Genomic DNA, 27,585 nt, shown 5'->3' with positions numbered 1-27,585 from the left:
TCAATACTACAATTCCCTGACCTGAATGAGTTCATTCCAAATCTCAATCCCTCAGAGTAAGGGAACGTATTCCTGCAAAGAGCTCCATCTAGTGACTCAGTTGATAAGTGAGAGACATCCAAATCAGAAACACAAGTCTACCGACACTTCTGTACTATCTGTTAGTATATTGTCTCCTGCAAGCATGAGGTGCTCTGATTGTCAAAGAGACATAATGAGAAGAAATAGCTGAACTCCATGCCTCTAACTGTATCCATTCCATGGCTTTTCTAGTCCGAAGTGTGGTCATTTAAGCACAGGGAAGTATATTCCCACTTCCTATTAGCTCTATGATATGGCTGACGGCACACGTGAAAAGTGCACAGAAAACATGGGCTTCAGCTTGAACACTATGGCACCGAGACCCAGGGTCAATATAAAACTAACTTCAAAGTTAATCAAGGCTGGGATCCAATGGAGACCATCTGACAGGCAGTTCAGACTCAGACTAAAACTTCCATAACCTAAGTCCCAGTCTATACGTTAAACATCAATTCCAATCTTTTCATTAGTCCATGTTTGATGATTTAACAGAATGTATGAGAACATTATAGTTTTGTGTAATCAGCTATATTGTTCTTTATCTTCACCAAGTATCAGATTTTATCATAAATATTTACCTTTGAAGGAATCTATCATAAGACTGTCGGTAAGCGAATCCTGCCCTTCGAACACGTACGTTTTCCATTAAACCTAAATATTCAACCTGGTGTTGGCAGCGCTGATCATCAAACAGCAGCGGAGATTTCTGCTCGTTGGGCTTGATACAACGGACATAGTACGGCTCCTGCAAAACAAAAACGGTCATCCATAAATTGCCATATATAATGTACAAAACACTTTTGGTGCTACTGTTGACAATGAAATTTGTATGTGATCCAGTGGTCATGAAATTGCGTGTAGATGCATCATGACAATATCTGAAAGCCGTGCATCAGTTAAGCCAGTCTCATCCTTAGGTACCACATAGTGCATTGGTGTCAGTACAATACAGGAACAATAGCACAAAAGGCAATATTGTACAATACTCCTAAACTATTACATCAAATTATTGCCACAATCTGTACTCTCTGGTGTTTGTATAGCATGGAATTCTGTTTCTAGAAACACCCCAACTGTTTGGAAGGTGATAGTAGATGTTCTGCACAATTCAAGGAGCGACAGTACAAGATTTTTATAAACTCATCCCTTACACATCACTGAAATCACTGGAGGTTGAGTGTCCTCCCATCCTTTTTCATCAAACTGTATCAGCATTACTTTCTATCCTTCCCTTCTCCCTCATATGCTTATCTAGCTTTGTCTCAAATTATCGTTACTATTCACCACTCCTTGTGGCAGCGAGTTCTACATTCTCACCACTCTCTGGGTAAAGATGTTTCTTTTGAATTCTGTTTGATTTCTTGGTGACTATCTTAACTTCTCCACAAGTGGAAACACTGTGTCTACTCTATCAAAATCATTCTTAATTCTAAAGACCTCTATTAGGTCACCCCTCACACCCCTCAGCCTTCTCTTTCCAAAAAAAAAGGCCGAGACTGTTCATCCTATACTGATAGGTATAAACTTACATTTCTGGTATCACCTTTGTAAACCTTTTTGTACCGTCTCCAGTGTATCCCTATGATTTTTATAATATGGCAACCGTTTAATAATATGGAGTTAATATGTAACTCTGTCGTCTAACCAAGCATCAATACAAGTTTAGCATAGCTTCTCTATTTTTCAATCTGTCTAGAAATAAGCCTTGGTTTTTTTGCTTTTTAATGGTCTTATTAACCTACTACTTTCAGCAATATCTGTATTTGCAGATTCCTTTGTTCTTCTACCCTATTTAAATTTTTATTTTCCGTTCCATACACCATGCACAGACAAACAGACACGTGAAGCATGCAAGGGTGATGACAGTAATGCAGGCATAAAACAAAATAAAGTCCATCTAACAAACTGTACAATTTAACACATGTAATTCCATGGAAAGAGAAAGGCAGGACAGACAAATCCAGAGCTCCCTGGATGAAAAAGGAAATAGAAATTAAGATAAAGAAGAAAAAGTGCGCTCATGTCGGGTGTCAGGTAGAAAATACAATTGAGAAAGGTTCAGAGGGGAGGTGAAAAAGCATATTAGAGAAGCGAAGAGGGATTATGAGAAAAGACTGGCAGCCAACATAAAGGGGAATCTCAAAGTCTTCTATAGGCATATAAATAGTAAAAGGGTGGTAAAAGGAGTAGGTTATCTTTTGAGCTGGAAGAAGGTTTGTAGTGGAGTTTCCCAGGGGTCGATATTGGGGCCCTTGCTTTTCCTGATATATATTAATAATCTAGATCTTGATGTGTAGGGGACAATTCCAAAGCTTATGGAAGATATGAAGCTTGGGAGTGTTGTAAACTGCGAGGAGGACAGTGTAGAACTTCAAAACAACATAGACAAGTTGGTGGGGTGGGCAGATAGGTGTCAGATGAAGATCAATGTGGAGAAGTGTGAGGTGATGCATTTTGGTAGGAAGAACATGGACAGAGAATATGAAATAAGCGGTGAAATTTTGAAGGGGGTGCAGGAGCAGAAAAATCTGGGTGTATATGTGCATAGGCCATTGAAGGTGGCAGGACAGGTGGAGAGAGCAGTTAATAAAGCATATAGTATCCTGGGCTTTATTAATAGGGGCATAGAGTACAAGAGCAGGAAGGTTATGCTGAAGTTATATAAGACATTCATTAGACCTCAGCTGGACTATTGTGTACAGTTCTGGGTGCCACATTAAAGAAAGGATATGAACACATTGGAGACAGTACAGAAGAGGTTTACAAGAATGGTCCCCGGGTTGGGAGACTTCAGCTATGAGGATAGACTGGAGAGGTTGGGACTGTTCTCCTCGGAGAGAAGGTGGCTAAGAGGAGATTTGATAGAGATGTTCATGAAGGGGCTGGACAGAGTAGATAGGGAGAAGCTGTTCCTGCTCGTAAAAGGATCAAGAACGAGAGGGTACAGATTTAAAATGATTTGTAAAAGAAGCAAACGTGACATGAGAAAACAATTTTTCCCACACACGAGTGGTTCGGGTGTGGAATGCACTGTCAGGGAGTGTGGTAGAGGCAGGTTCAATTGAGGCATTCAAAAGGGCATTAGATGTTTATCTGAATAAAAAAAATGTGCAGGGAAAAGGCAGGGCAATGGCACTAGGTCACAATGTTCCCTTGGAGAGCTGGTGCAGACACGATGGGCCGAATGGCCTCCTTCTGTGCCGTTAAAATTCTGTGATTCTGTGAATTCGTTTTCAAGTACTGATAAATAGCTCAGGGAATAACATTAACATTCTGGAAACTGAATCTGAGGTTACACCTTGGAGAGATCTTTCAATTACCAGATTACAGAAAATATTTTGTTGCAATTAAAGCTGTAACATATTTCAAACTCCCAAAAATATCATTAGATTATCTTAGCCTATTCCATAAGGGCAAAGGATAAATTAGTGGACCGGACTTAAAGAAAGTCACCTAACACAATAAGGAAAGAGCTGGAGAGAATAAATTGGTAAATAAAAATTGGAAAATGAAAAAGCATACAGAGTACAAATTACCAAAAGCAAATATTAAAAGAAGAGAAACTCAAACAAAGCGGGTGAGGGAAGTAAAGAGAGAGGAAAGGGGAAAAGGGGAGTGGGAATGAGAGAGGAAGAGGAGAACAGAAGAGATCGAAAAAGAAAAGTGAAGGGAGAGAAAGGGGTGAGTGAGCACAAGAGGAGGAGAAGAGAGGAGAGGGAGGATACAGGAGAGGGCAGGGGGATGAGAAGGAGATGGAAGAAGTAACAGAGAACAAAATGGGGGAAGAGGAGAAAATGGAAGACAAGGAGACAATAGAAAACTTAATCAAGATAAAAAACAAGAATGCTGTTTTGATCAACACAAAAAACATTAACATAGCATTTTTTTAAAGATACATGCTACCCCGAACTGCTTTTTTGCCAGTTTGTTTTGTAAAAATCTGTGCGAGTTTGTACCATTTACTGACATTTTTTTTCCAACTTTCACTATTCAAGAAAGGAGGGACACAGGAGGCTGGGAACCATAGGCCAGTTAGCCTAACATTGGTTATTGGGAAAATGCTAGAATCCATTATTAAGGAAGCAGCAGCAGGACATTCAGAAAATCATAATACTCTCAGGTAGAGTCAACATGGTTTAGTGAAAGGGAAATCATGTTTGACAAATTTATTAGAATTCTTTGAGGATGTAACAAGCAGAGTGGATAAAGGGGAACCAATAGATGTTGTGTACTTGGATTTCCAAAAGATATTGGATATTAACATGGCTAGAGTATTGGCTAAAACAGGAAACAGAGTCAGGCTAAATGGGTAGGCAAACTGTGACTGGTGGAGTGCTGGAGGGATCAGTGCTGAAGGTTCAACTATTTACAATCCATAATAATAACTTGGATGATGGGACCAACTGCATTGTAGACAAATTTGTTGGTGATACAGAGATAGGTTGGAAAGCAAGTTGTGAGAAGGATAAAAGGAGTGTGTCAAGGGATATAAATAGATTTCCAGGAGGAAAAAACAGTCAGGCCAGAACTCTTATTTCCCAGTTTTTACTGTTTTTCCCTTCTGGGTTCTGTGGGCAAAAAATTTGGCTAATGGAGTCATGTGGAAAAATGTGGGCTTGTCCAGAGTGCTGCAGTTTAGAGGGGCCTTGTACATGAAACACAAAAAGTTAGCACACAAGTAATTAAGAAGGCAAATGGAATGTTGACATTTATCGCAAGGTGGGTGGGGTATAAAAGTAGGGAAGTCTTGCTGCAACTGTACAGGGTATTGGTTAGACCGTACCTGGAGTACTGTGTACAGTTTTAGCCTCCTTACTTAAGGAAGGTATGCTTGCATTAGGAGCAGTTCAGAGAAGGCTCACTAGGTTGATTCCTGGAATGTTGTCTTATGGGGAAAGGTTGAGCAGGTTGGGCCTGTACTCATCGGAGTTTAGAAGAATGAGAGGTGATCTTATTGAAACATAAGATTCTGAGGGGGCTTGACAGGGTGGATTCTAGGAATTTGTTCTGTCTAGAGCTAAGGGGCACAGTTTAAAAATAAGGAGTTTCCAATTTATGACGGAGATGAAGAGGACACCCAGATTCCCCTGTATCTTCTCTCAAAGGGTCATTAGTCTTTGGAAATTCTTTCACAGAAAGCAGTGGAGGCTGGTGTTGTAAGGTGTTAGTTATAGTTCGGTAGGCCTGAAGAAGTCTTCGTAATCATACATAGGTTAACTGTAGGTCCTCACTAACTCTTAGAACTATTTACAAATATGCAGTAAAGGGTACAAGCTAGAAGCTGTCTCCAAGCTTGCTGGTACACACAGCTCTGTCCAACCCTCAACTGTCCCTGGGTGCCGATCATGCGCTCTCTTACATCACTGTGTGGCTGGTACTATATTGAGTCCTGCATTTACCCTATGTGTGCGAGACCCTTATTCTACAGCTGGGTCATAGAATGTATTCAAGGCTAAGTTAGATAGAATTTTGATTGACAAGAGAGTTAAATGTTATGGGGACAAGCAGGAAAGTGGAGGTTAAGACCATAATCAGATAACCCATGATCTTATATAATGCTGGAACAGGCTTGATGGGCCAAATGGCCCATGCCTGCTCCTTTTTCTTCTGATTTAAGGAGTTTCACTTATCAGAACAACATTAACCAGAGGACAAGATAGTCATGCTACTTTGTATATTGATATAGACTATTACAGGTAGTTATTGAAAGAAAGGCCAACTTTCAGAATGAGATAGGGTTTTGCATTCTCTCTCTTGGACAACTGCATCAGACTTTCACTATTTTACCAAATATTAAGCAAGGCCAAAAATTAAATGGGATTAGCCCAGGATGTTGTTTAGCACATGATTTCTATGCGCCTAGATGCTGAGTTTTTGAGTGAAAGTTGCAAGGGCATGCTATACAGACTTAGGGTTACATTTTTGGAGACTCTGCTCTCAGCAGGCAGTGTCGCTCTGGGTGTGCAGATCAGATGACTGAGCAGAGAGTTCAGTATTCCTAATCTGTAAACCCATCAACTAAGATTCTAGACTGAAAGCAGAATCCTCCAAAAAAGATATTCCAAATCTATTCTGCACTCAGGTTACGTTACAAAAATGATAGAAAATAGTTAAAAATTATAATCTCAAACATTAGTATTAAAATTCCAAATTAGATCTACAGTTGTCATTCAGAGGACTTACTTTGCCACCAAGTATGAGTTTGGTATTTACATTATCTACATTGCAATACCAGTTTATTACTAAGAATATGATACGTGAAATCTGATTATATCCAGATTCGTCAGGCAACAAAACCATTTTGATATCTCTATCGTGCGAAGTTAACAATCTTATTAGAGCTACATCATTGTGAAAATATTTCTGTAGAGCAAATTAACACATTTCAAGGAGGATTCAAGGATCAAAGCCAGCTATTGTGGGTAGGATAACAAACTAAAGGGGTAATAATGGAGGGATTTGGAGACTGCCAATATTGCATTTGCAACAAGAATGTAATCAATCACTGCTGTCAGTTTAGGTGGTTAGTGTCCTGAAAAGTAAATCTAAAAGAAAACAGCTAGTATTCTGCGACTTTCCACCAGGCAAAAAAGCAATCTTGGAAGTATAATGAGGAGCAAAGAATGTATATCAGGCAGCTTCCCCTTGACAATGTTATAAATCAGGTCACAAGAATACTATGCAAAGACACATAACCTCTCTCATTCATTTTCTGCTCACCAAATGATCAAGAGTCAGCTTCAATATTCCCAGCCCAGACCCATCAGTGGAAACACAATTCAAAACTGGCACAGACCTATGATATGCCAGCACAATAAGGTTACTGATGATCACGCAAAGACATCTGAATTATTTACCTTGTTCGATGTTTCACCAAAGATGTGCTTTGCCTCTCACATTTATGACTGTAGAAATGGTTACTAAACACTTCATGACAATGATTGCAGCAAAGCTTGCATTTACAGGAATCCCACTGCTTTATTTTCAGCAACCCATTCAATACTCAGGCACACCAACTAAAGGCTTCTGTTACAAACTGGGCAACAAAAGAAGCCAACAAAATCACATGCATTGAACCCCTTACAAAAAGACATTTCATAACTTGCTCCAACTGTAAAAAGAAAGATTCAATTCCGAGAAAAGTTATGAAATATGAATTATGCTTGATGTTTCGCATCTTTCCTCATACTTGCCCTCCTTCAAAATCCAATCTATTTTTTGTTGAGGATCTAATATAGGGTTGTTGCGTGTGATGGGTTCCTTTGAAATGGCCAGAAACAATGGGACATAAGAAATATAATAGGAACAGGAGAAAGCCATTTTCCCCCTTGAGCTTGCTTCGCCATTCAATAAGATCATGGCTCGTAGCCTTAACTCCACTTTCCTGCCTGCCCCCCCCCCATAACCAGTGATTGGGTGGTGATGGTAAGGAGTTGTTTATTTTCTCTTTCTATTTTTCTCACCCCATAGAAATTAGTTCTTGCTCTACTACAGGGAGAGGAGCTAGCTGTTTGGTGAGTATCTGGTAAGTGGGTAAGTTCTATTCTATCCCTAATAAAAAATAGTACACAATTTGGTGGTAAAGTTAATCAAATATATAAGAAAGCAATATTAAATAAATGAATAAATGATTAATATAATTAAGTAATTATTTAAAGCACAGTAAAGATGGCAGGACAGGTGATGTGTCAAGGCTGCAGCATGTGGGAGCTCGTGGATAACATTGTGATCCAGGGCAAACACGTCTGCAGAAGTTTTTGTGGCTTGAGGAACTTCGGCTCAGAGTCATTGAGCTGGAGGCTGAGCTGCAGACACTGCGACACATCAGGGAGGGGGAAAGTTACCTGGATGCTTTATACCAGGAAGCAGTCACACCACTTAGGATAGGGTCTTCTGATTTGGTCAGTGGCCAGGGGCAGGAGGGTGTGACTATGTCTGAGGCAGGTAAGGGGACCCAGATGGGAGGAGTGTGAGCCTCTGCAATTGTCCAACAGGTCTGAAGTTCTCTCAGCTCATTTGGATGAGAGTGGGAGCTGCAGTGTGGATGAGCGAACTGACCATGGCATCGTGGGACAGGAAGCCATCCAAGTGGGGAGAGCAAAAGGGAATGTAGTGGTTGTAGGGGACAGTATAGTGAGGGGGATTGACACTGTTCTCTGTAGCAAAGAGAGAGAGTCCAGGCAGCTTTGTTGCCTGCCCAGTGCCAGGGCTTGGGACATCTGCTCAGCGCTGGAGAGGAACTTGCAGTGGGAAGGGGAGGATCCAGTGATCGTGGTTTGTGTAGGTACCAACGACATAGGCAGGATGAAGAAGGAGGCTCTGCATGGTCAGTATGATGAGCTAGGCACCAAATTAAGAAGCAGAACCTCAAAGCTAATAATTTTTGGATTATTACCTGAGCTATGTGCAAACTGGCATAGGACAAATAAGATCAGAGAAATGAATGTGTGGCTTAAAGGCTGGTGCGGGAGAAGTGGGTTCCAGTTTGTGGGGCACTGGTATCAGTATTGGGGAAAGTGGGATCTGTACTGTTGGGATAGTCTACACCTGAACCGTGCTGGGGCTGGTATCCTCGCAAGCTGCCTAACTAGGGAAGTAGAGAGGGTTTTAAAGTGAATAGTGGGGGTAAGGCCTAGCTTCACCTACTCCACCCCCTTAAACTGTATAAATTGCATCACATTCCTACTTCTCTTTAGCTCTGAAGTAGAGTCATATGGACTCGAAACGTTAACTCTGTTTCTCTCTCCACAGGTGCTGTCAGACCTGGTGAGTTTTTCCAGCATTTTCTGTTTTTATTTCAGATTTCCAACATCTGCAGTATTTTTCTTTTACATAAGCAGGAAACAATAGGCCAGTTAGCCTAATATCTGTCATAAGGAAATGGTTAGAATCTATTATTAAAGATGTTATAGCAGGACACTTAGAAAAATTCAAGTCAATCAAGCAGAGTCAACATGGTTTTGTAAAAAGGGAATCATATTTAACCAATTTATTGGAGTTCTTGAAGAAGTCACATGGCTGTGGATAAAGGGGAACCGGTGGATGTCCTGTACTTAGATTTCAGGAAGGCTTTTGATAAAGTTCCACATCAAAGGTTATTGCAGAAAATAAAAGTTCATGGTGTAGGGGGTAACATATTGGCATGGATAGAAGATTGGCTAGCTAACAGGAAGCAGAGAGTTGGCATAAATGGGTCTTTACCTGGTTGGCAGGATGTGACGAGTGGAGTGCCAGAGAGATCAGTGCTGGGGCCTCAACTTTTTATAATTTATGTAACTGATTTTGATGAAGGGATTGAAGAAATGGTGGCTAAATTTGCTGATGACACAAAGATAGGTAGGAAAGTAAATTGTGAAGGGGACGTAAGGAGGCTACAAAGATAGGTTAAGTGAGCGGACAAAGATCTGAAAAATGGAGTATAATGTGGGCAAATATGAAATCATTCAATTCGGCAGGAAGAATAGAAAAGATTATCTACATGGAGAGAGATTGCAGAGCTCTGAGATTCAGAGGGATCTGGATGTCCTAGTGCATCAATCACAAAAGGTTAGTATGCAGGTACAGAAAGTAATTCGGAAGGGTAACAGAATGTTATCATCTATTGTGAGGGGAATTATGACTGTAGGGGGGGTTATGCTTCAGTTGTACAGGGCATTAGTGAGACCACATCTGGAGTATTGTGTACAGTACTGGTCTCCTTATTTAAAGAAAGATGTAAATGCATTAGCAGTTCAGAGAAGGTTTACCAGGCTAATACCAGGAATGGGCAGGTGTATTAAGAGGAAAGGCTGGACAGGTTAGGCTTGTATCGACTGGAATTTAGAAGAGTAAGAGGTGACTTAATTGAAACCTTTAAGATCCTCAGGGGTCTTGACAGGGTGGATGTGGAGGGGATGTTTCCTCTTGCAGGAAAATCTAGAACAAGGGGTCACCGTTTAAAAATAAGGGGTCGCTCATTTAAGACAGAGATGAGGAGAAATTTTTTCTCTGAGGGATGTGACTCTTTGGAACTCTCTTCCTCAAAAGGCGGTGGAAGCAGAGTCTTTGACTATTTTTAAGGCAGAGCTAGATAGATTCTTGATTAACAAGGGGGTCAAAAGTTATCGGGGGTAGGCAGGAATGTGGGGTTGAAGTTACATTCAGATCAGCCACGATCTTATTGAATGGTGGAGCATACTCAAGGGGCCGAGTGGTCTACTCCTAATCTTAATTTGCATGTTCGTATGTAAGTCAGGATGGCGTGTAGCTTGGAGGAGAACTTGCAGTTGGTGGTGTTCCCATGCATCTGCTGCTCTTGTCCTCCTAGGTGGTAGGGGTCGCGGGTTTGAAAGGTACTGTTGAAGGAGCCTTGGTGAGTTCCTGCAGTGCATCTTGTAGATGGGTACACACTGTTGCCACTGTACGTCAATGGTGGAGGGAGTGAATGTTGAAGGTGGTGGATGGGGTGCCAAGCAAGCAGGCTGCTTTGTCCTGGATGGTGTTAAGCTTCACGTGTGTTGTTGGAGCTATACTCATCCAGGCAAGTGGAGAGTATTCTTTCACATTCCTGACTTGCACCTTATAGATGGTGGACAGGCTTTAGCAAGGCAGATTACACATTGCACAATTCCCAACCTCTGACCTGCTCTTATAGTCACAGTATGTACGTGTCTGGTCCAGGTCAATTTTTGATCAATTTTAACCACAGGATGTTAAGAGTGGGGGATTCAGTGATTCAGTGACAGTAATGATTCAGCGATGGTAATGCCATTGAATATCTAGGGAAGATGGTTAGATTCTCTCTTGCTGGTGATGGTCATTGCCTAGTACTTGTGTGGTGTGAATGTTACTTACCCCTTATCAGCCCAAGCCTGACAGGTCTTGCTGCATATGGGCATGGACTGTTTCTGTATCAGAGAAGTTGTGAATGGTACTAAACATTGTGCAATTATCAGCGAATCTTACAATCAAGGGAAAGTTATTGATGAAGCGGTTGAAGACGGTTGGACACTACCCTGAGGAACTCCTGCAGTGTTGTCCTGGGACTGAGATGATTGACCTACAACAACCATAACCATCATCTTTTGTGCTAGGTATGACTCCAACCAGTGGAGAGTTTTCCCCCTAATTCCCATTGACTCCAGGTTTGCTAGGGCTCCTTGATGCCGCACTCAGTCAAATACTGCCTTGATGTCAAGGGCAGTCACTTCCACCTCACCTCTTTTGTCGATATTTGGACAAAGGCTGTAATGAGGTCAGGAGCTCAGTGCCTCTGACAGAAACCAAACTGAGTGTCAGCGAGGAGGTTATTGCTGAGTAGATGCCGCTTGATAGCACTGTCAATGATACCTTCCATCACTTTGCTGATGATCAGGAGTAGACTGATGCATCACTAATTGGCTGGGTTCGATTTGTCCTGGGCAGTTTTGCACATTGCCAGGTACAGGGCATAACAGGGTAGAGGCAGGAAGGATGTTTCCACAGCTGGTGAATCTAGAACCAGGGAACAGAGTCTCAGATTAAGGGGCAGACCATTTAAGACTGAGGTGGAGAGGAAATTCTTCACTCGGAGGATGGTGAGTCTTTGGAATTCTCTACCTCAGAGGATGTGGAAGCTCAATCATAGAGAATGTTCAAGACAGAAATCGATAGCTTTCTGGATACTAATGACATCAAGGGACAGTGGGGGGAAAATGGTGTAGGAGTAGATGATCAGCCATGGTCTGTTTGAATGGCAGAGCAGGCTCAATGGCACAAATGGACTACTCCTGCTCCTATGTTCTTACCAGGGAGAAGCACCTTGAGACATCGATCTATATTTAAGTCACAACATGTGCGAGTCAGTATTGCTTCAGAACTTTTGATTCTTAAATATTCTTTTCTCTTTGAAGTAGCCATCATTGATTTTCCTTCTGTCCCTTTTTTCCCAATAATTCTTCATATCACAGTGAATTTTTGGTTTTCTGTACTACTCTACGCACACAATGCAAATCTTAACAAGTGAAACCCAGATAGTGCATTATTCTATTGTGTCGGTATTTCATTCTGCTGTAGCAGACTATCATGCAGGTTCAGCCCTGTGACTCTCTATATGGTCATCTCCTCATTTCCACTGTGCCCTTATAACCAGCCATATTCCATAAAGAAGGAGGCAGGCAGAGTAATTCTGCATTGCCATTGCACATGTAACACTCGGATAAAAAGTAAAAGCAGCAGACCTTAGAGCTAGTTCCTTACCCATGGATCTTATCTGGGAAGTGTTCATGCCTCAGGGAGATGTGTAAAAAGATTCTATTTTTTTTTAAGGTAAAAAAATCTTGCAAGGCCAAAGAATTGTAGAACAGGACACTTGAAAGAGAGGGTCACAGCAATTAAGAGTGCAGGGTCTTGAGAGAGAGCTGCAAACCACTCCACATCTATAACTATTTAAGCCTTCACAAATGTATTATGTAGCTGGTAACAAAAAAAAATCTTAGTTTAGAAGTTAGTCCTTTGTGTATTGTGCAATAAAGGCTGTGATTTTGTAACCTTTCTTACCAGATTTAAATTAAGAGCAGCATTTTTTCTACAAATCCAACCAACAGGGAACTCCATACATCCTGATTACATAGAAATGAAACTACCTTCCTCCCTCGTTATTATGTGCATAAGTCAGAGCTATCAGGGGAGATGATGGCATCGTGGCAATGTCACTGGACTAGTAACCAGAGGCCCAGGCTAATGCTCTGGGGTTCAAATCCCACCATGGCAGCTGATGAAATTCAAATTCAATTAATAAATCTGGAATATAAAAGCTAGTCAGTAATGGTGACCATGACAACTATGTTAATTGTAGTGAAAAAAACCCATCTGGTTCACTAATACCCTTCAGGACATACCACCCTTACCTGGTCTGACCAACATGTGACTCCAGACCCACATCAATGTGGTTGACTCTTAACTACCCTCTGCAATGGCCTAGCAAGCCACTCAGTTCAAAGGCAATTAGGGATGGGCAACAATTGCTGGCCTTGGCGCGATGCCCACATCTCATAAAAGAATGGAGGTTGAATCTAGACAATGGCACATCCATTACTTAAGGCTACTGAGCAGACTTATCTTTGCAGAGTAAGCACGGTCAGACTACCCACTGGCATTCTTCCATTCAGCTCTGTCCACACACAGTTGGGCTACCGTAGCTTTGGTCATCCTTGTATTTCTTTTCAAGCTGGGACCTGTTCCATGATCTTCAGGCGTACGGTATATAAATCAGACCTATCACCGCTTCTCACTGCAACATGCTTTGTTACTGCAAGTAGTATACAGTTGGGAAGAAATGGTCCTGGGAGTCTTCAACTCTGGATGCCATGATGTCTCATGTAAAATGTGGGCAAGGAAACCTCCTGCTCATTACCATTTGCTAATGAATCACTACTCCTCCATGTTGAACACCAACTGGAAGAAGCAATGAGCGCAACAAGAGCACAGAATGTATCCTGGGTGGGGGTCTTCATTGTCAATCACCATGAATGGCTTGAGAGCACCACTACTGACTGAGCTGGCTGAGACCTGAAGGGGACATATATGCCAGATTGGGCCTGCGGCAGGTGGTGAGACAAAAACATGAAGGAAAAATCTACTTGACCTCACTCTCACCAACATACCTGTCGCAAATACATCTATACATAACAATATTGGGAGGAATGACTACCCCAAAATCCTTACTGAGACAAAGGACAGACTCATCTGCACTTAGTCTCTGCCAAAATATGACATCCATGGCAATAGCATCCCCACCTCGAATAATCAGAGAGGGCAGGTGGGATGGCACTCCGCATATATCAAATGAGGAGATTTCCAATTAATGGGGCCCCCAGCATGTAACTGATCAAAGTCATCCCAGCTTGTCAGTTTCACCAAAGAAACTTATATCGGTATCCCTGACAAAATGTTGACAGGTCAGGAAACAGATGCCCTGGCTGGGAAATCCAGATTGAAGGTTAAAGGTGCTCATAATTGACTTCTTAAATGCATGCCCGACAGATCCAAGGGAGTTCCTCACTTGCTTTCAATCCCGCCTCACATCAACTCAGAAGAGGACATTTGGGATCCAGATTCAATGTTAATTTCAAAGGGTTTAACTCCCTGCCTCCACTTAACTTGGAAACTTCCCGACAAATTCCACTTAACTTGGAAACTTACCGACAAATTCCAATCTTCACACTGTGGATGCCCTCCATCCTGTTATCTGCTAAATGGGATAGATTCCGAACAGATCTGACAGCTCAAAACTGCGCTTCCATGAGACGCTGTGGGCTATTTGCAGCAGTGCAATTGAATTCCATAAAAACCCATAATTTCATGACATGGCATATCCTTGACTCCACCATCAGCATCAAACCAAGGGATCAACTCTGGTTCAATGAGATGTGGAGGTGAGCATGCCAGAATCAACTTCAGGCATACCTAAAAATGAGGTGCCAGCCTGGTGAAGCTTCAAATCATGACTACATGCACGTTAAACAGCAGAAGCAGCATGCTAGAGACAGAGTTAAGTGATCCCACAACTGATGATTTGTATCAAAGCTCTGCAGTCCAGCTACCATCAGTCTGAATGGTGGTGGGCAATCAAGCAACTAACCAGAGGAGGATGTTCCATATGCAACTCATCATCAATGACAGCAGAGCCCAGCACACCAGTGCAAAACACAAAACTGAAGCATTTACAATCATCTTCAGCGAGAAGTGCCATTATGGATGATCCAACTCCATTTCCTCCACCATCACAAACAACAGTCTTTAATCAATTTGACTCTCTCCACGGGACAAGAAATGGCTGAGCGCTTTAAATACAGCTGTATCCAGCTGTAATGCTGAAGATTTATATTCCACAACTAGATGCGCCCCCTAGCCAAACTGTGTCACTATAGTTTCAACACTGATATCTACCTGCCAAGTACAAAATTGCTCAGGTATGTCCTGCCTATGTAATGCAGGACAAATCCATTCTGGCCAATTATCAGTTTACTCTCGATTATCATCAAAGATGTCATGGACAGTGTTATTAAGCAGGATAACCTGATCATTGCTCAGTTTTGGTTATATCCAGTTATATCAGGGCCATAGGCTGTAATGAAGTCTGGAGCCAAAGTCCAAACACAGAAAAAAACGAGCTGAATTTCACAGGTGAGGTGTGAGGGACTGCCCTTGACATGAAGGCAGCATTTGGCTGAGTGCCAAAACTAGCAAAACTGAAGTCAATAGGAATCAGCAGTAAAACTCTCCACGAGTTGGAGTCATACCTAGTACAAAGGAAGACGGTTGTGGTTATTGCAAGACAAACATCTCAGCCCCAGGACATTGCTGCAGGAGTTCCCCAGGGCAGTGTCTAGCCATCATCAGCTGCTTCATTAATGACCTTCACTATCTGAAGGTTAGCAGTGGGGATGTTTTCTGTCAATTAAAATGCTCAGTTCAATCTGAACTCCTCAGATAATGAAGCATTCTGTCCACGTGCAGAAAAACCTGGACAACTTTCAGGCTTGGGCTGATAAGTGACAAGTACCTTTCATATACATAATCATATAATGGTACAGTACACGAGGCAGCCATTTGGCCCATTGTGTCCACGCCAGCTCTCTGCAAGAGTAACTCACCTAGCCCCACTACCCAGCCCCACTACCCAGCCATTTCCTCAAAGCCTGTAAATTCGTTCTCTTCAGGTAATTATTCAATTCTCTTTTGAATGCTTCGATTGAACCTGCCTCTATCACACTCTCAGGCAGTGCATACAAGAACCTAACCACTCACTATATACAAACATCTTTCCTCATGTTGCTGTTAGTTCTTTTATCAATCATCTTCAATTGGTGTCCTCTGCTTTTGGATCTTCCCGACAATGAAAACAGTTTCTCCCTATCTAGCATGTCCAGACCTAAGAGACTGAACACCTATCAAAACTCCTCTTAATCTTCCCTTCTTCAAGGAAAACAATTCCAGCTTCTCCAACCTACCCATGTAACTGAAGTCACTTATCCTTGGAAACATACCCATGAATTTTCTCTGCACCCTCTCTAATGCTTTCGCATCCTTCCTAAAGTGGGGTGCCCAGGGCTGGACACAATACTCAGTTGAGGCCTAAGCAACATTTTATCCAGGTTTATCATAACTTCCTTGTTTTTGTACTCTATGCTCCTATTTATAAAGCACAGGACCCCATAAGGTTTATTAACTGCATTATTAACGACTCTCTCAACCTGCAAAGGCTGTGGACCCTGACAGCAGTCAGGCAATATTACTGAAGGCCTGTGCCCTGACACCAGCCACACCCCTAGCTAAGCTGTTCCAGTACAGCTACAACACTGGCAGCAACCGACAATGTGGAAAATTGCCCAGGTATGTCCTGTCCACAAAAGTCAGGACAAATCCAATCCGGCCAATTACAGCTCATCAGTCTACTCTTGATCATCATCAAAGTGAAACTCTTTCGAGTTATCAACAGTCACAGATTGCAACTCTTTCGAGTACAATCACAGTTCTTGGTTTCCGGGAGTGGGACATGAACCCACAACCCTCTGATTCAAAGGCGAGGGTGCTATGAACTGAGCCACAGCTGACACCTCAAAGGAGGGTGTCGTTAATGGTGCTATCAAGCAGCACTTTGCTATCAATAAACTGCTCAATGATGCTCAGTTTGGCGATGAAGTGGAATGCTTTGTCCTGGATGGTGTCAAGCTTGTGTGTTGTTGGAGCTGCACTCATCCAGGTAAGTGGAATGTATTTCATCACGCTCCTGACTTTTGCCTTGTAGATGGTGGGCAGGCTTTAGCAAGACAGGTTACGCGTTGCAGAATTCACAACCTCTGACCTACTCTTATAGTCAGAGTGTGTACGTGTCTGGTCCAGGTCAATTTTTGATCAATTTTAACCCCAGGGTGTTAAGAGTGGGGGATTCAGTGATAGTAATGATTCAGCGATGGAAATGCCATTGAATATCTAGGAAACATGGTTAGATTCTCTCTTGCTGGTGATGGTCATTGTCTCGTACTTGCATGGCATGAATGTTACTTGCCCTTTATTAGCCAGTACCACTCAGCTCCTGACCTCGTTACAGTCTTGGTCCGAACATGGATAAAAAAGCTGAACTCAAGAGGAGATATGAGAGTGACTGCCCTTGACACCAAGGCAGCATTTGACCAAAGAGCCCTAGGAAAATTTAAGTCATGGGAATCAGGAGGAAAAGTTTCCACTGGTTTGAATCATACCAAGCACAAAGGAAGATGGCCATTGGAGGGCAACTGTTTCAGTCCCAGGACATTACCTGCAGGATTTTGTCAGGGTTGCGTCCTAGGCCCAACCGTCTTCAGCTGTTTCATCAATGACTTTCCCTTGACCGTAAAGTCAGAAGTAGGGGTGTTTGCTGATGATTGCACAATGTTCAGTACAATTCACAACTTCTCTGATACAGAAGCAGTCCTGCCCATATGCAGGAAGACCTGACAACAGTCAGGCTTGGGCTAATAAAGGGCAAGTAACATTCACGCCATGCAAGTACGAGACAATGACCATCACCAGCAAGAGAGAATCTAACCATGTTTCCTAGATATTCAATGGCATTACCATCGCTGAATCATTACTATCACTGACTCCCCCACTCTTAACACCCTGGGGTTAAAATTGATCAAAAATTGAACTGGACCAGACACGTACACACTGTGGCTATAAGAGTAGGTCAGAGGTTGTGAATTCTGCAATGCGTAATCTGTCTTGCTAAAGCCTGCCCACCATCTACAAGGCAAAAGTCAGGAGCGTGATGAAATACATTCCACTTACCTGGATGAGTGCAGCTCCAACAATACACAAGCTTGACACCATCCAGGACAAAGCATTCCACTTCATCAGCACTCCATCCACCACCATAAATATTCACTCCCTCCACTACTGATGCACAGTGGCAACAGCGTACACCATATACAAGATGCACTGCAGCAACTCACCAAACCTCCTTCAACAGCACTTTCTAAACCCCTGACCCTTACCACCTAGAAAGACAAGAGCAGCAGATGCATGGGAACGCCACCACCTGCAAGTTCTCCTCCAAGCTACACGTCATCCCGACTTGGAACTATAATCACCATTCCTTCACTGTCGCAGTGTCAAAATCCAGGAACACTCTTCCTAACAAGCACTGAGAGAATATCTGTGGCAGATGGACTTCAACAGTTCAAGGCAGCGGTTCACCACCATCTTCTCAAAAGACAATTAGGGGTGGGCATCAAATGCTGGCCTTGCCAGCAATGATCACATCCCATGAAAGAATAAAATAAAAACTTCCCTACCACCTTCAATGATTTATGCACATGTACCCCCAAGTTAATCTGTGTTATGGAAGGCGGATGGTAAATGCCAAACTGCTCAAATCCTAGAGGGAAACCTGAAGCAGCTGCCACAACTATTTGTAATTTGTACTTATTTTGAGATGCAGTTTTTGGATTCAGTAAAAGAAAGCCACCAAGTCTTATAGGTTTCTTACAAAACTAAATTAAACCTTTATTAATAGAAGAAATGGTTTTGAGCACCTACATAGATCTACAAATTACTACTATCATAACTTCTAAATCCCCTAATTAATCTAAACCCCAGTTACACCTCCGTTAAGGCAACAGCGAGACACACAGATTTTAAAAGACCCGGGCAAAGTAATACACAATATCCTGAACAGTCGAAGTCAAAGAGAGTTTTCCTCAGCTTCAGTTCCTTGTAGACAGCAGCTTGAGGCTTAGATGCTGGAGGCTTTTCACACTTGTGTTAGATCTTAGAATGCCTGCCCTTACACACAACCTTTGCTCCTTTATACATATTTTCCCTTTTGAATGCAAAATCCCATTGTTTCACTATGTCTTTGGACTTTACCTCTTTAATAATAAAATCTATTATAATACCAATTTTACAAGTAATCTTTGGGAAAATAAACACACTTTCCTAACTTCTCCTGGCTAGCTGTAACATTTCACTCCCTCTTTTGATTTCAAGCTAGTCTGATTTATTTAAAATGCAAATGTTCCCTTTACAACTTACATTCTAAAACATCCCCCGTGTTTACCCACTTAACATTTCAAACATAGCTTATCTTCTGATACAGCAAAGCCTTCAGACCTGCTGCCTTTAATTCAATTAAGTCCCCCGCCACTCCACACACATAGACACACACACACACGGACACAGACTCTTACAATAAATTCCATTAACATTATGAAAATTATTATATCTTCCTGACATCTGCTATCCTTTAGATCTTCTAGTCACCAGGTGGTCTGAGAGTGGAAGATGCCCTACAGAAACCCTTTGAAGTATTAACGCAAGGACTCTGCAGCAATTGCCCAGGAAGTTTCAATTTCTGATGGGCAAGTCCCTTGCTCCCAGGGGAACCTCCAAAAAAGACTCAAACTCTGAGTTACAGTCAGACTCTTCAGAGGATTTCAACTCAATTATCTGGATAGGAAATGTTAGGTCGAAATAAAACCATGTCCAACTGACACCCCACAATCACTCACACTGAGCACCTAACTCCCCCCTCAACCCCCACTGACTCTCCACTGCTCCCCTACCTCCCCACCCCGCAAAACACCTCCAATTCTCCGATTCCCATCTGACACCCCCCCCAACCCTCCAACTCCAACCCCCCGAGCTCCCAACTCCCTCCGACATTCCCCAAGACCCTCTGACACACCCCAGACAGTCTAACACACCCCAAACCCTCCACCACACCCCCTGGCCCTCCAGCTTCGACTTCTCCCGACAATCTGACACTCCCCCCGACGGTCCAACTCCCCCCACCCCACCGACCCCGATGATCCGACCCCTCACCCCCATGATCCGACCCCTACCCCCGCCCACCACCCACCCCACACCAACGATCCAACTCTTCCCAACCCGCCGACTCTCCACCCAACCCTGGCCCCCGACCCAACCTCACAACACTACCCACTCTGCCACCTACCACCTAGTAGTCCGCTACCCTATACACCCTGCCAACCTACACACCCTACCCTACCCAATCTGCCACCCTAACCACTTACACTCATTCACTAACACAGTGAAAAGCTATTTAAAAGCAAGAAGTAACAGAACATGGAGCTAGTGCTGTAAAAAGGGGGTGTGGCTTGGCTTCCCTCAATGATCTTGCACTATAAGGAAGGACTCCAAGAACAGGCACTCACCGCATTTCTGAAGGGGTCCTGTTCAGCAGTCTGGGCCATAAATGCGGAGCTCTGGCACTGCGCAAAGAAATGCGAACGGAGCGACAATCTGATGGTGACTGCCACTCCTCGGAAGATTTGGCCCCTTATTTTACGTTATCTCTCCTCGCTCTTTCCACCAAAATGAATCACTTCAGACTTTTCTGCATTTATCTGAGCCAGAAAATTCTCAGATCGTTAAAGTTGGCCCTCCTCCAATTAATTATTTTTACTCTGGATTCCGTTAGCTTAGCTGGCTAGATGGCTAGAGTATGTGCAGAAAGCCTATAGCATGGTTCCGATCACTGTACTGGCTGTAGTAGTTCATGGAGGTCTGCCTCCTCACTTTGCACCATGCTTGATGTGAAGCGGTGCTCTTCATGCTATACAACGAATTCTCTCTCTCTAGCAGAGGGACACATCTATGATCCTTCATGGACTATGGCTAATTACTGGCTACTGGATTATTCGTTGCCCATTTCCATAGCTAACTTAAACCTATGATGTTATGGTTACTGTCCCTAAATGTTCTCCTACTGACACCTGATTCGCTTGACCTACTTCCTTCCTCAGAACCAGATCCAGCAATACCTTTATCCTCATTGGGAAAAAAACATACTGATGTAGAAAATTCTCCCGAACACACTATAAACTCTTGCCCCTCTTCCCTTTTCACTGTAGGGGGAGTCTGTGGCATAGTAGGAATGTCACTGGGCTAGTAATCTAAACACCCAGGCTTATGATCTGAGGACATGGGCTCAAAACCCACCATGGTAGCTGGTAAAATTTAAATTCCGTTCATTAAAAAAAAAAATCTGGAATTGTAAAATAATCCCAGTAATGGTGACCATGAAACTATTATCAATTGTAATAAAAACCCATATGGTTCACAAATGTCCCTCAAGGAAGGAAATATGCTATCCTTAACTGGTCTGGTCTACAGACCCAGAGCAATGTGGTTAACTCCTAACTGCACTCTGAAATGGCCTAACCAAGCCACTTGATTCAAGGGCAATTAGGGATGGCCAACAAATGCTGGCCTTCCCAGCGATGACCGCATCCCATCAAAGAATAAAAAAATTACTATCCCAATCCATATTAGGATAATTAAAGGCGCCTATTATAACTACTCTATAATTTTTCACCTCTGTAATTTCCTTGCAAATTTGTTTCTCTATATCTTTCCCACTAGTTGGTGACCTATAGAACACACACAGCAATGTAATGGCATTTCTTGTGTTTCTTCCTTTGTATCCTTGATCCTTGTAGGATGCCCTCGCCCTCCAGCACTGTAATGTTCTTTTATTATCAAACTGCTACCTGTCCTTCTTTCTTTCCTTCTCTAGATTTCATGAACACCTTCTATCCAGCCCCTTTTTGAGCCATAGCACCATGACATCATATTTCCACATGGCTATCCGCACCTACAGCTCACCAACCTTATTTACCATGTTCTACACATTCACATACATGCACAACAAACCTAATTTCGGCCTTACTGCATTCCCTCTTCCTCTGACACCACTTAATACCTTACTGTTTCCTACTCGAGTGCTATCGGCCTCTCCTAATTCTCTGTGCACCCTTCGTTTTCCTCTGTAATGTTACTTCCTGGTTCCCAACATCCCTACCAAATGAGTTAAAAACCTCCCAACAGCCCTAACAAATTACCCCACAAGGAAATTGGTCCTGTTTCTGTTCAGGTGCAACGTAGTTGGCCTGTATGGGTCTGATCTCCCACAGAACTGGTCTCACTGACAAAGAAGTCTAAAGCCCTTCTCCCAGCAACATTTCTCCAGTTATGCATTCATCGGCTCTATCCTCCTGTTACTGTATGCACTGGTACTGGGAATAGCTCGAGAGGTTAACACCTTTGAGGTCCTATTTGCTAGTTTCTCAGAATCACAGAATCTTTACAGGGCAGAAGGAGGCCATTCGGCTCCTTAAGACTGCACTGGCTCTCTGAAAGAGCATTCTACCCAGTCCTATTCCTCTGCCTCATCCCCGTAATCTTGCACATTCTCTCTTTTCAGGTGGAAATTCAATTCCCTTTTGAATACCTCGATCGAACCCGCCTCCATCACCCTCTCAGGAAGTTTGTTCCAAACTCCAACCACCCTCTGGATGAAAAATGTTTTCCTCATCACATTTACTCCTTTTGCCAATTATTTTGAATCTATGCTCTCTAGTTTTTGATGCTCAATTGAGTGGGAACAGTTTTTCACTATTTACCCTGTCCACACCCCTCAGGATCTTGAATACCTCTATCAAGCCTCCTCTCAGCCTTCTTTTCTCCAAGGAAAACAGTCCCAACCTCTCCAGTCTATCCTCATAGGTACAGTTCTTTATCCCTGGAATTATTCTGGTGAATTCCTTACCCTTCAAGTTCTGCTGCAGGACCTCATCCCTCTATCTGCTGAGTACTTTGCACTGATATAGACCATGACTGTTCACCCTCCCTCCCCACCCCCTCAGGGTGCTTTGCAACCACTCTGATATCTTTGACCCAGGAACTCAACATACCACCCTGGAGTCACATCTGTAGCTGTAAAAAAAGCCGATCTGCTCCCCTAACTATCGAATCCCCTATCACTATTTCTTTTCCAATCTTCCTCTCATGCCCCTCTGAACAGCTGAGCCAGTGTGATACCATGGACTTGGCATTGGCTCCACACAGCAGGAGCCCTCAGTCTCAACAGTATTCAGAATGGAATACTGATGGGAGAGTATTATTCGCTTATGGGATGTGGGCGTCACTGGCTAGACCAGCATTTATTGCCCATCCCCGAGTTACCCTTGTTCAGAGGGCATTTAAGAGTCAAGCACATTGCTGTGGGTCTGAAGTCACATGTAGGACAGAAGACTTCCTTCCCTAAAGGACATTAATAAACCAGATGGATTTTTATGACAAACGGCAACGTTTCATGGTCATCATCCAGATTTTTTTTATTGAATTCAGATTTCGCCATCTGCCGTGGTGGGATTTGAACCTGAGTCCCAAGAGCATTACCCTGGGTATCTGGAATATTAGTCCGGTGACAATACCACTATGCCACCTTGACAGCGCTCAGGGGATTCCTGCACAACCTGCCTGGTTCTTCTTGACTGTCTGGCGGTCACACGTTCCCTCTCTGCCTGCGTACCATTAAGCTGCAGGGTGACCACATCTATGAAAGTGCTATCCATGAAACACTCAGCCTTGTGGATTCACTGCAGTGATGCCAGCTGCCGCTCAAACTGGGAAACCCAGAGCTCGAGCTGCTGCAGCTGACAACACTTTCTGGATATGTGGTTATGCAGGACTTACATGAGAAAAGTCCGCCAGTTCCCAGAGAGGAAAAAGATGCACATTCCACAGGTCCGAGCTGACCTATCATGCCTCTGTTTATTAGACTATTAAACTTACTAAAGTAAAAAAGAAGGCCTCACCAATCAACTGCTTCTTATGCTGACATCCTTTTATTTTATTGGGAGGTTAATTGAAATTGGGGCCAGAATATTGCTGTCGGGCGTGCAAGGGCGGGCCCAACACGCGATGACGCGGGCATGCGCCGAACTGTCAAAGGCCTATTAAGGCCATTAGGAAAGTAATTTAGCTAATTAACAGTGCTGCCCGTCCAACCTTAAGGTTGGCGGGTAGGCGAAGAGCCCAAGCGGCCTTCGCGTTTTTCAGGAAACCTCATCCACTGGTGGGCTGAGGTTTCCTGAAAGTTTAATAAAATAATTAAATAAAATTTGCGAAATGCGCAAACCTGTCCCAGCTCATGTGACGCTGTCACGAGGGGATGTTTAAATCATTTTTCAGATCATTTATTTAAAATTTACGTTACCAACTTAATCTCCCTGAGGCAGCTCCGTGTCTCAGGGAGATTGCTGTGCTCTTTCGCGCGCATGCGTGGAACAGCGCAGGCCCTGACTCTCCCTCCTCCCCCCACCTGCACATATCAGCCAAGTATTATGCTGGGCGGGCCTTAATTGGCTTGCTCACGTAAAATGGCGGCACGCAGCCAATCACGGGCAGCGATCGGCTCTGCGCCCTCCCCGCCCCGCCCGTCCAACATAGGTAAGTATCTGGCCTGGGAGGTTTACTTAAATCTTGCAATCTAAAAATCTTAGATCTTAATTTACTGAAAAATTCAGACTTCTTTAGTTTACTATTCTCTATTTAACTTTTAACAACTCAGATCTGATTGATTAATTGAGCACTGATTTTAGTTGTATGATAAATTATCAAATTACTGCCCATAGACCTCAACTCTCAGGCCTCGCTGTCTCTAGCCCCCTCTCTCGTACCTTTCCATGCTTTGCAGAAGACCAGAATAGTACTTTTTTCCTCAGTTCACAAATTCCCAAGTTAAGCACTCTGTATATGCTGGACTCTCGAAGTGGATTCAACACAAGAGCTAGGGGTTCTGGCCAGAAGACAGAAAGGAAAATATATTTCTACGTCAGCCTGGCTACTCTATAAAATTATTTTAAAAAAAACAGACCAAGGCTTTCCTTGACTAGCCATGACTCATACCAGAGGAATTTCTAACCTTCGGAAACCAACAGAGTCCTCATTATCTTTAAAGATTCCAGACCTGGGAAAATACATCCTTTGTCCAACATCCAGGAGAAGTGGGAGGTATGTCACATGACCTCACCCAAGCTGCTAGAACCTGTAATATTGCCGCGTGGAACTGAACCCAAGCAGTCTACCATTTTACCATCTAACAGGTAGCAGCAGAAAGAGCTATGTCCAGGTAAAGTGCCTGGCCCTAATCTACACTATGAACTACTGGAACATTGCAACTCCTGTATCGGTGCCTATAAGACTCATTCATCTCTACATGCCTTCTTCCATCGTAGAAGTCCTCGCTTCTGGAAAGTTGGATCACCTTGCAACAGTTTCAGCCTGCTAACCTCTGAAGGAATAAGCCACTGGTATTTTGATTCTGGGCCCTGGACTCACATTAAACCATAGGACTTATTTTTTATCGTAGTCTTGCCCTGCATCCCTTTCTTTCCCTTATCCCTCCTTTATTGTATGAGTACAAAAGGGGCAGACATTGCAAAACCCCTTCCCGTATTTTGTATGTGTATGTGTATAAAATAAACCAACCCTCTTATTTTACTTTATCTTGAGTTTGCTGTGGGGTTATTGATAGAGGATTGGATCACTCCAAACTGGAGGGCTGGGGAAAACACGCCACCACTTATAAAGGGGGAAATCAGAAATCATAAACACATTTCTGCTCACAGACAGGTAGTGAGTGGAGAAATCAGGGCTGTTTAAATTAATATCCCTCCTGTCCGTAACATAGGCAATGAAAATATCCAATAAGAGAGAATCTAACCACCTCCCCTACACATTTAATTGCATTACTATTGCTGAATCCCAACCCATCAATATCATAGATGGGATGGAAGGGAGGTGGCCATCATTGATACTGTGGCTACAAGAGCAGATCAGAGGCTGGATATTTTGCAGTGAGTAACTTACCTCCTGACTCCCCAAAGCCTGTCTGCCATCTACAAGGCACAAGTCAGTAGAGTGTATGAATACTCTCCACATGCCTGGATTACTGCAGCTCCAGCAACAATCAATAAGCTCAGAACCACCCAGAACAAAGCATACTGCTTGATTGGCACTCTAATCCACTACTTTAAGCATTAACTTTCTCCACCATCGTACCATGACTACAGTGAGTACCATTCATAAGATGCACTCTCCAAGCTTTCACCAATAGCACCTTCCAAACCCACAATTTAGAAGAACAAGGGCGGCAGATGCATGGGAACACCACCACCTGCAAATTCCCCTTCAAATCACTCACTAGCATGACTTGCAAATATATCGCTGTTCCTTCACTGTTGCTGGGTCAAAATAGTGGAACTCTCTCCCTAACAGCACTGTGGGTGTACCTACACCACATGGACTGCCTTAGCTCAAGAAGGCAGATCAGCCCCGCCTTCTCGGGGGGAACTAGTGATGAGCAATACATGTTGCCTTTGCCAATGACACCCGCATCTCAAGAACAAATTTTTAAAAATACAAAATTGGCCAACTTCAAAGTGATTGGGAGGAGGGTGGGGGGAAGCCGCTGTTATGTTTTTGTTAAGAATAGCCATGGTTAGCAGGCAGAAGCAAGATGCTCCTTTTCACAAGGTCACGTACAGGTGCAAGCTATGGTTGTGTTAATAAAAAAATACTCTTGTAAAGCTACAGCAATGCTTTAGTGAATGTGCAATAGTAAGTGAAGCATATTGACTTTAAGGTAAAAAATAAGACTCTTCATGTGAAACAAAGAGAACCTAGAACAGAAAAAAATGCCAAAGGTACTGACTCCTAGGTCAGCACAAAATATGTCAATTGCTGATAAATCACAGTCTGATAAAAAGACACTCTGGTTGAACAAGCTGACAGCTCCCTGTCTCCTACATTCATAGTCCAATTATTTTCTTTCTTCAATCGATCTGTACAATGGCCATTTGTGATTCACTGTCTCTAAAATCAATATAGAGAGAGCCCTTCATGTCCAATAAAAAGAGTAGAAAAAAACACCTTCGTGAAGAGATTCTTCTCTAACAAACAGCAGAAAGCAATTTAGTTTTGGATTTTAACACGCTGCAACTTTAGTTTCCTGTTGGCTTAATCATTGCTACAATCATTGTACAAATTTCTCTAGCTCCTCTCCTCCTATTACCCAGGCAAGTCTTCTGTTTTCTGGTTCAGACAAAATAAAAATGTGGTTCCGTGACCCGAGAGTGTAACATCAGGCACTGGAAACATTTCAAAGGATCAGGAACTGTTTTTAGTCGAATTTCAGAGCAAGAAACAATTGATCTATACTGCAAACGGTTTATTTACAGCTTTCTAGTTCACTGAATCTCACAACAATTACTTGTTTTCTACAAGACACCCTCCAAGGACATCAAGACTGAAATTTAAGTTTCTATTAGCTCAACGCCTGATGAGAAAGATTGGTGCTGAGATATTAACCTGTTCCTGTTCTCTTAGCTGCAGGAAGGAGATAGCACATAAGTAGGTGAAAGAAAATCATAAAAAAGTTAATACTGTATAAATACACTGCAATACCTCATACTATACACACATTGTTTACATAGTTTCTTCACTGTAAGGAAACCATAAGCTACGTCAATACTAGCAGGTGCACCACTGTACTGCAGACAGTAAAGTAACCCATTTATTTTGGAAAGGTTTGTGGCTCCTTTGAAATTGGAAGAGCAACAACGTACAAACTTGACAATGGCAAAATCTAGGCTTCGTAGCCCAGATTAAGGAACAGAGGTCCTTCTGTGCCGC

The 27,585-nt window shown here is 42.9% G+C and overlaps 1 protein-coding gene across 1 annotated transcript in view; it reads right to left on the bottom strand.

Moving 5' to 3' along the window:
* myo1d (myosin 1D) overlaps positions 1 to 27,585 on the bottom strand; it is a 595,519-nt gene that overhangs the window by 363,866 nt on the left and 204,068 nt on the right. The window contains exon 15 of the mRNA XM_078529816.1: positions 660 to 826. Within this exon, the coding sequence (XP_078385942.1) occupies positions 660 to 826 (167 nt within the window). The remainder of the gene's footprint in view (positions 1 to 659; positions 827 to 27,585) is intronic.

The sequence above is a fragment of the Cetorhinus maximus genome, chromosome 25, assembly GCF_964194155.1.
Source record: "Cetorhinus maximus chromosome 25, sCetMax3.hap1.1, whole genome shotgun sequence".
Classification (NCBI taxonomy): Eukaryota; Metazoa; Chordata; class Chondrichthyes; order Lamniformes; family Cetorhinidae; genus Cetorhinus; species Cetorhinus maximus.
This window is presented reverse-complemented; position numbering and strand designations above follow the sequence as displayed.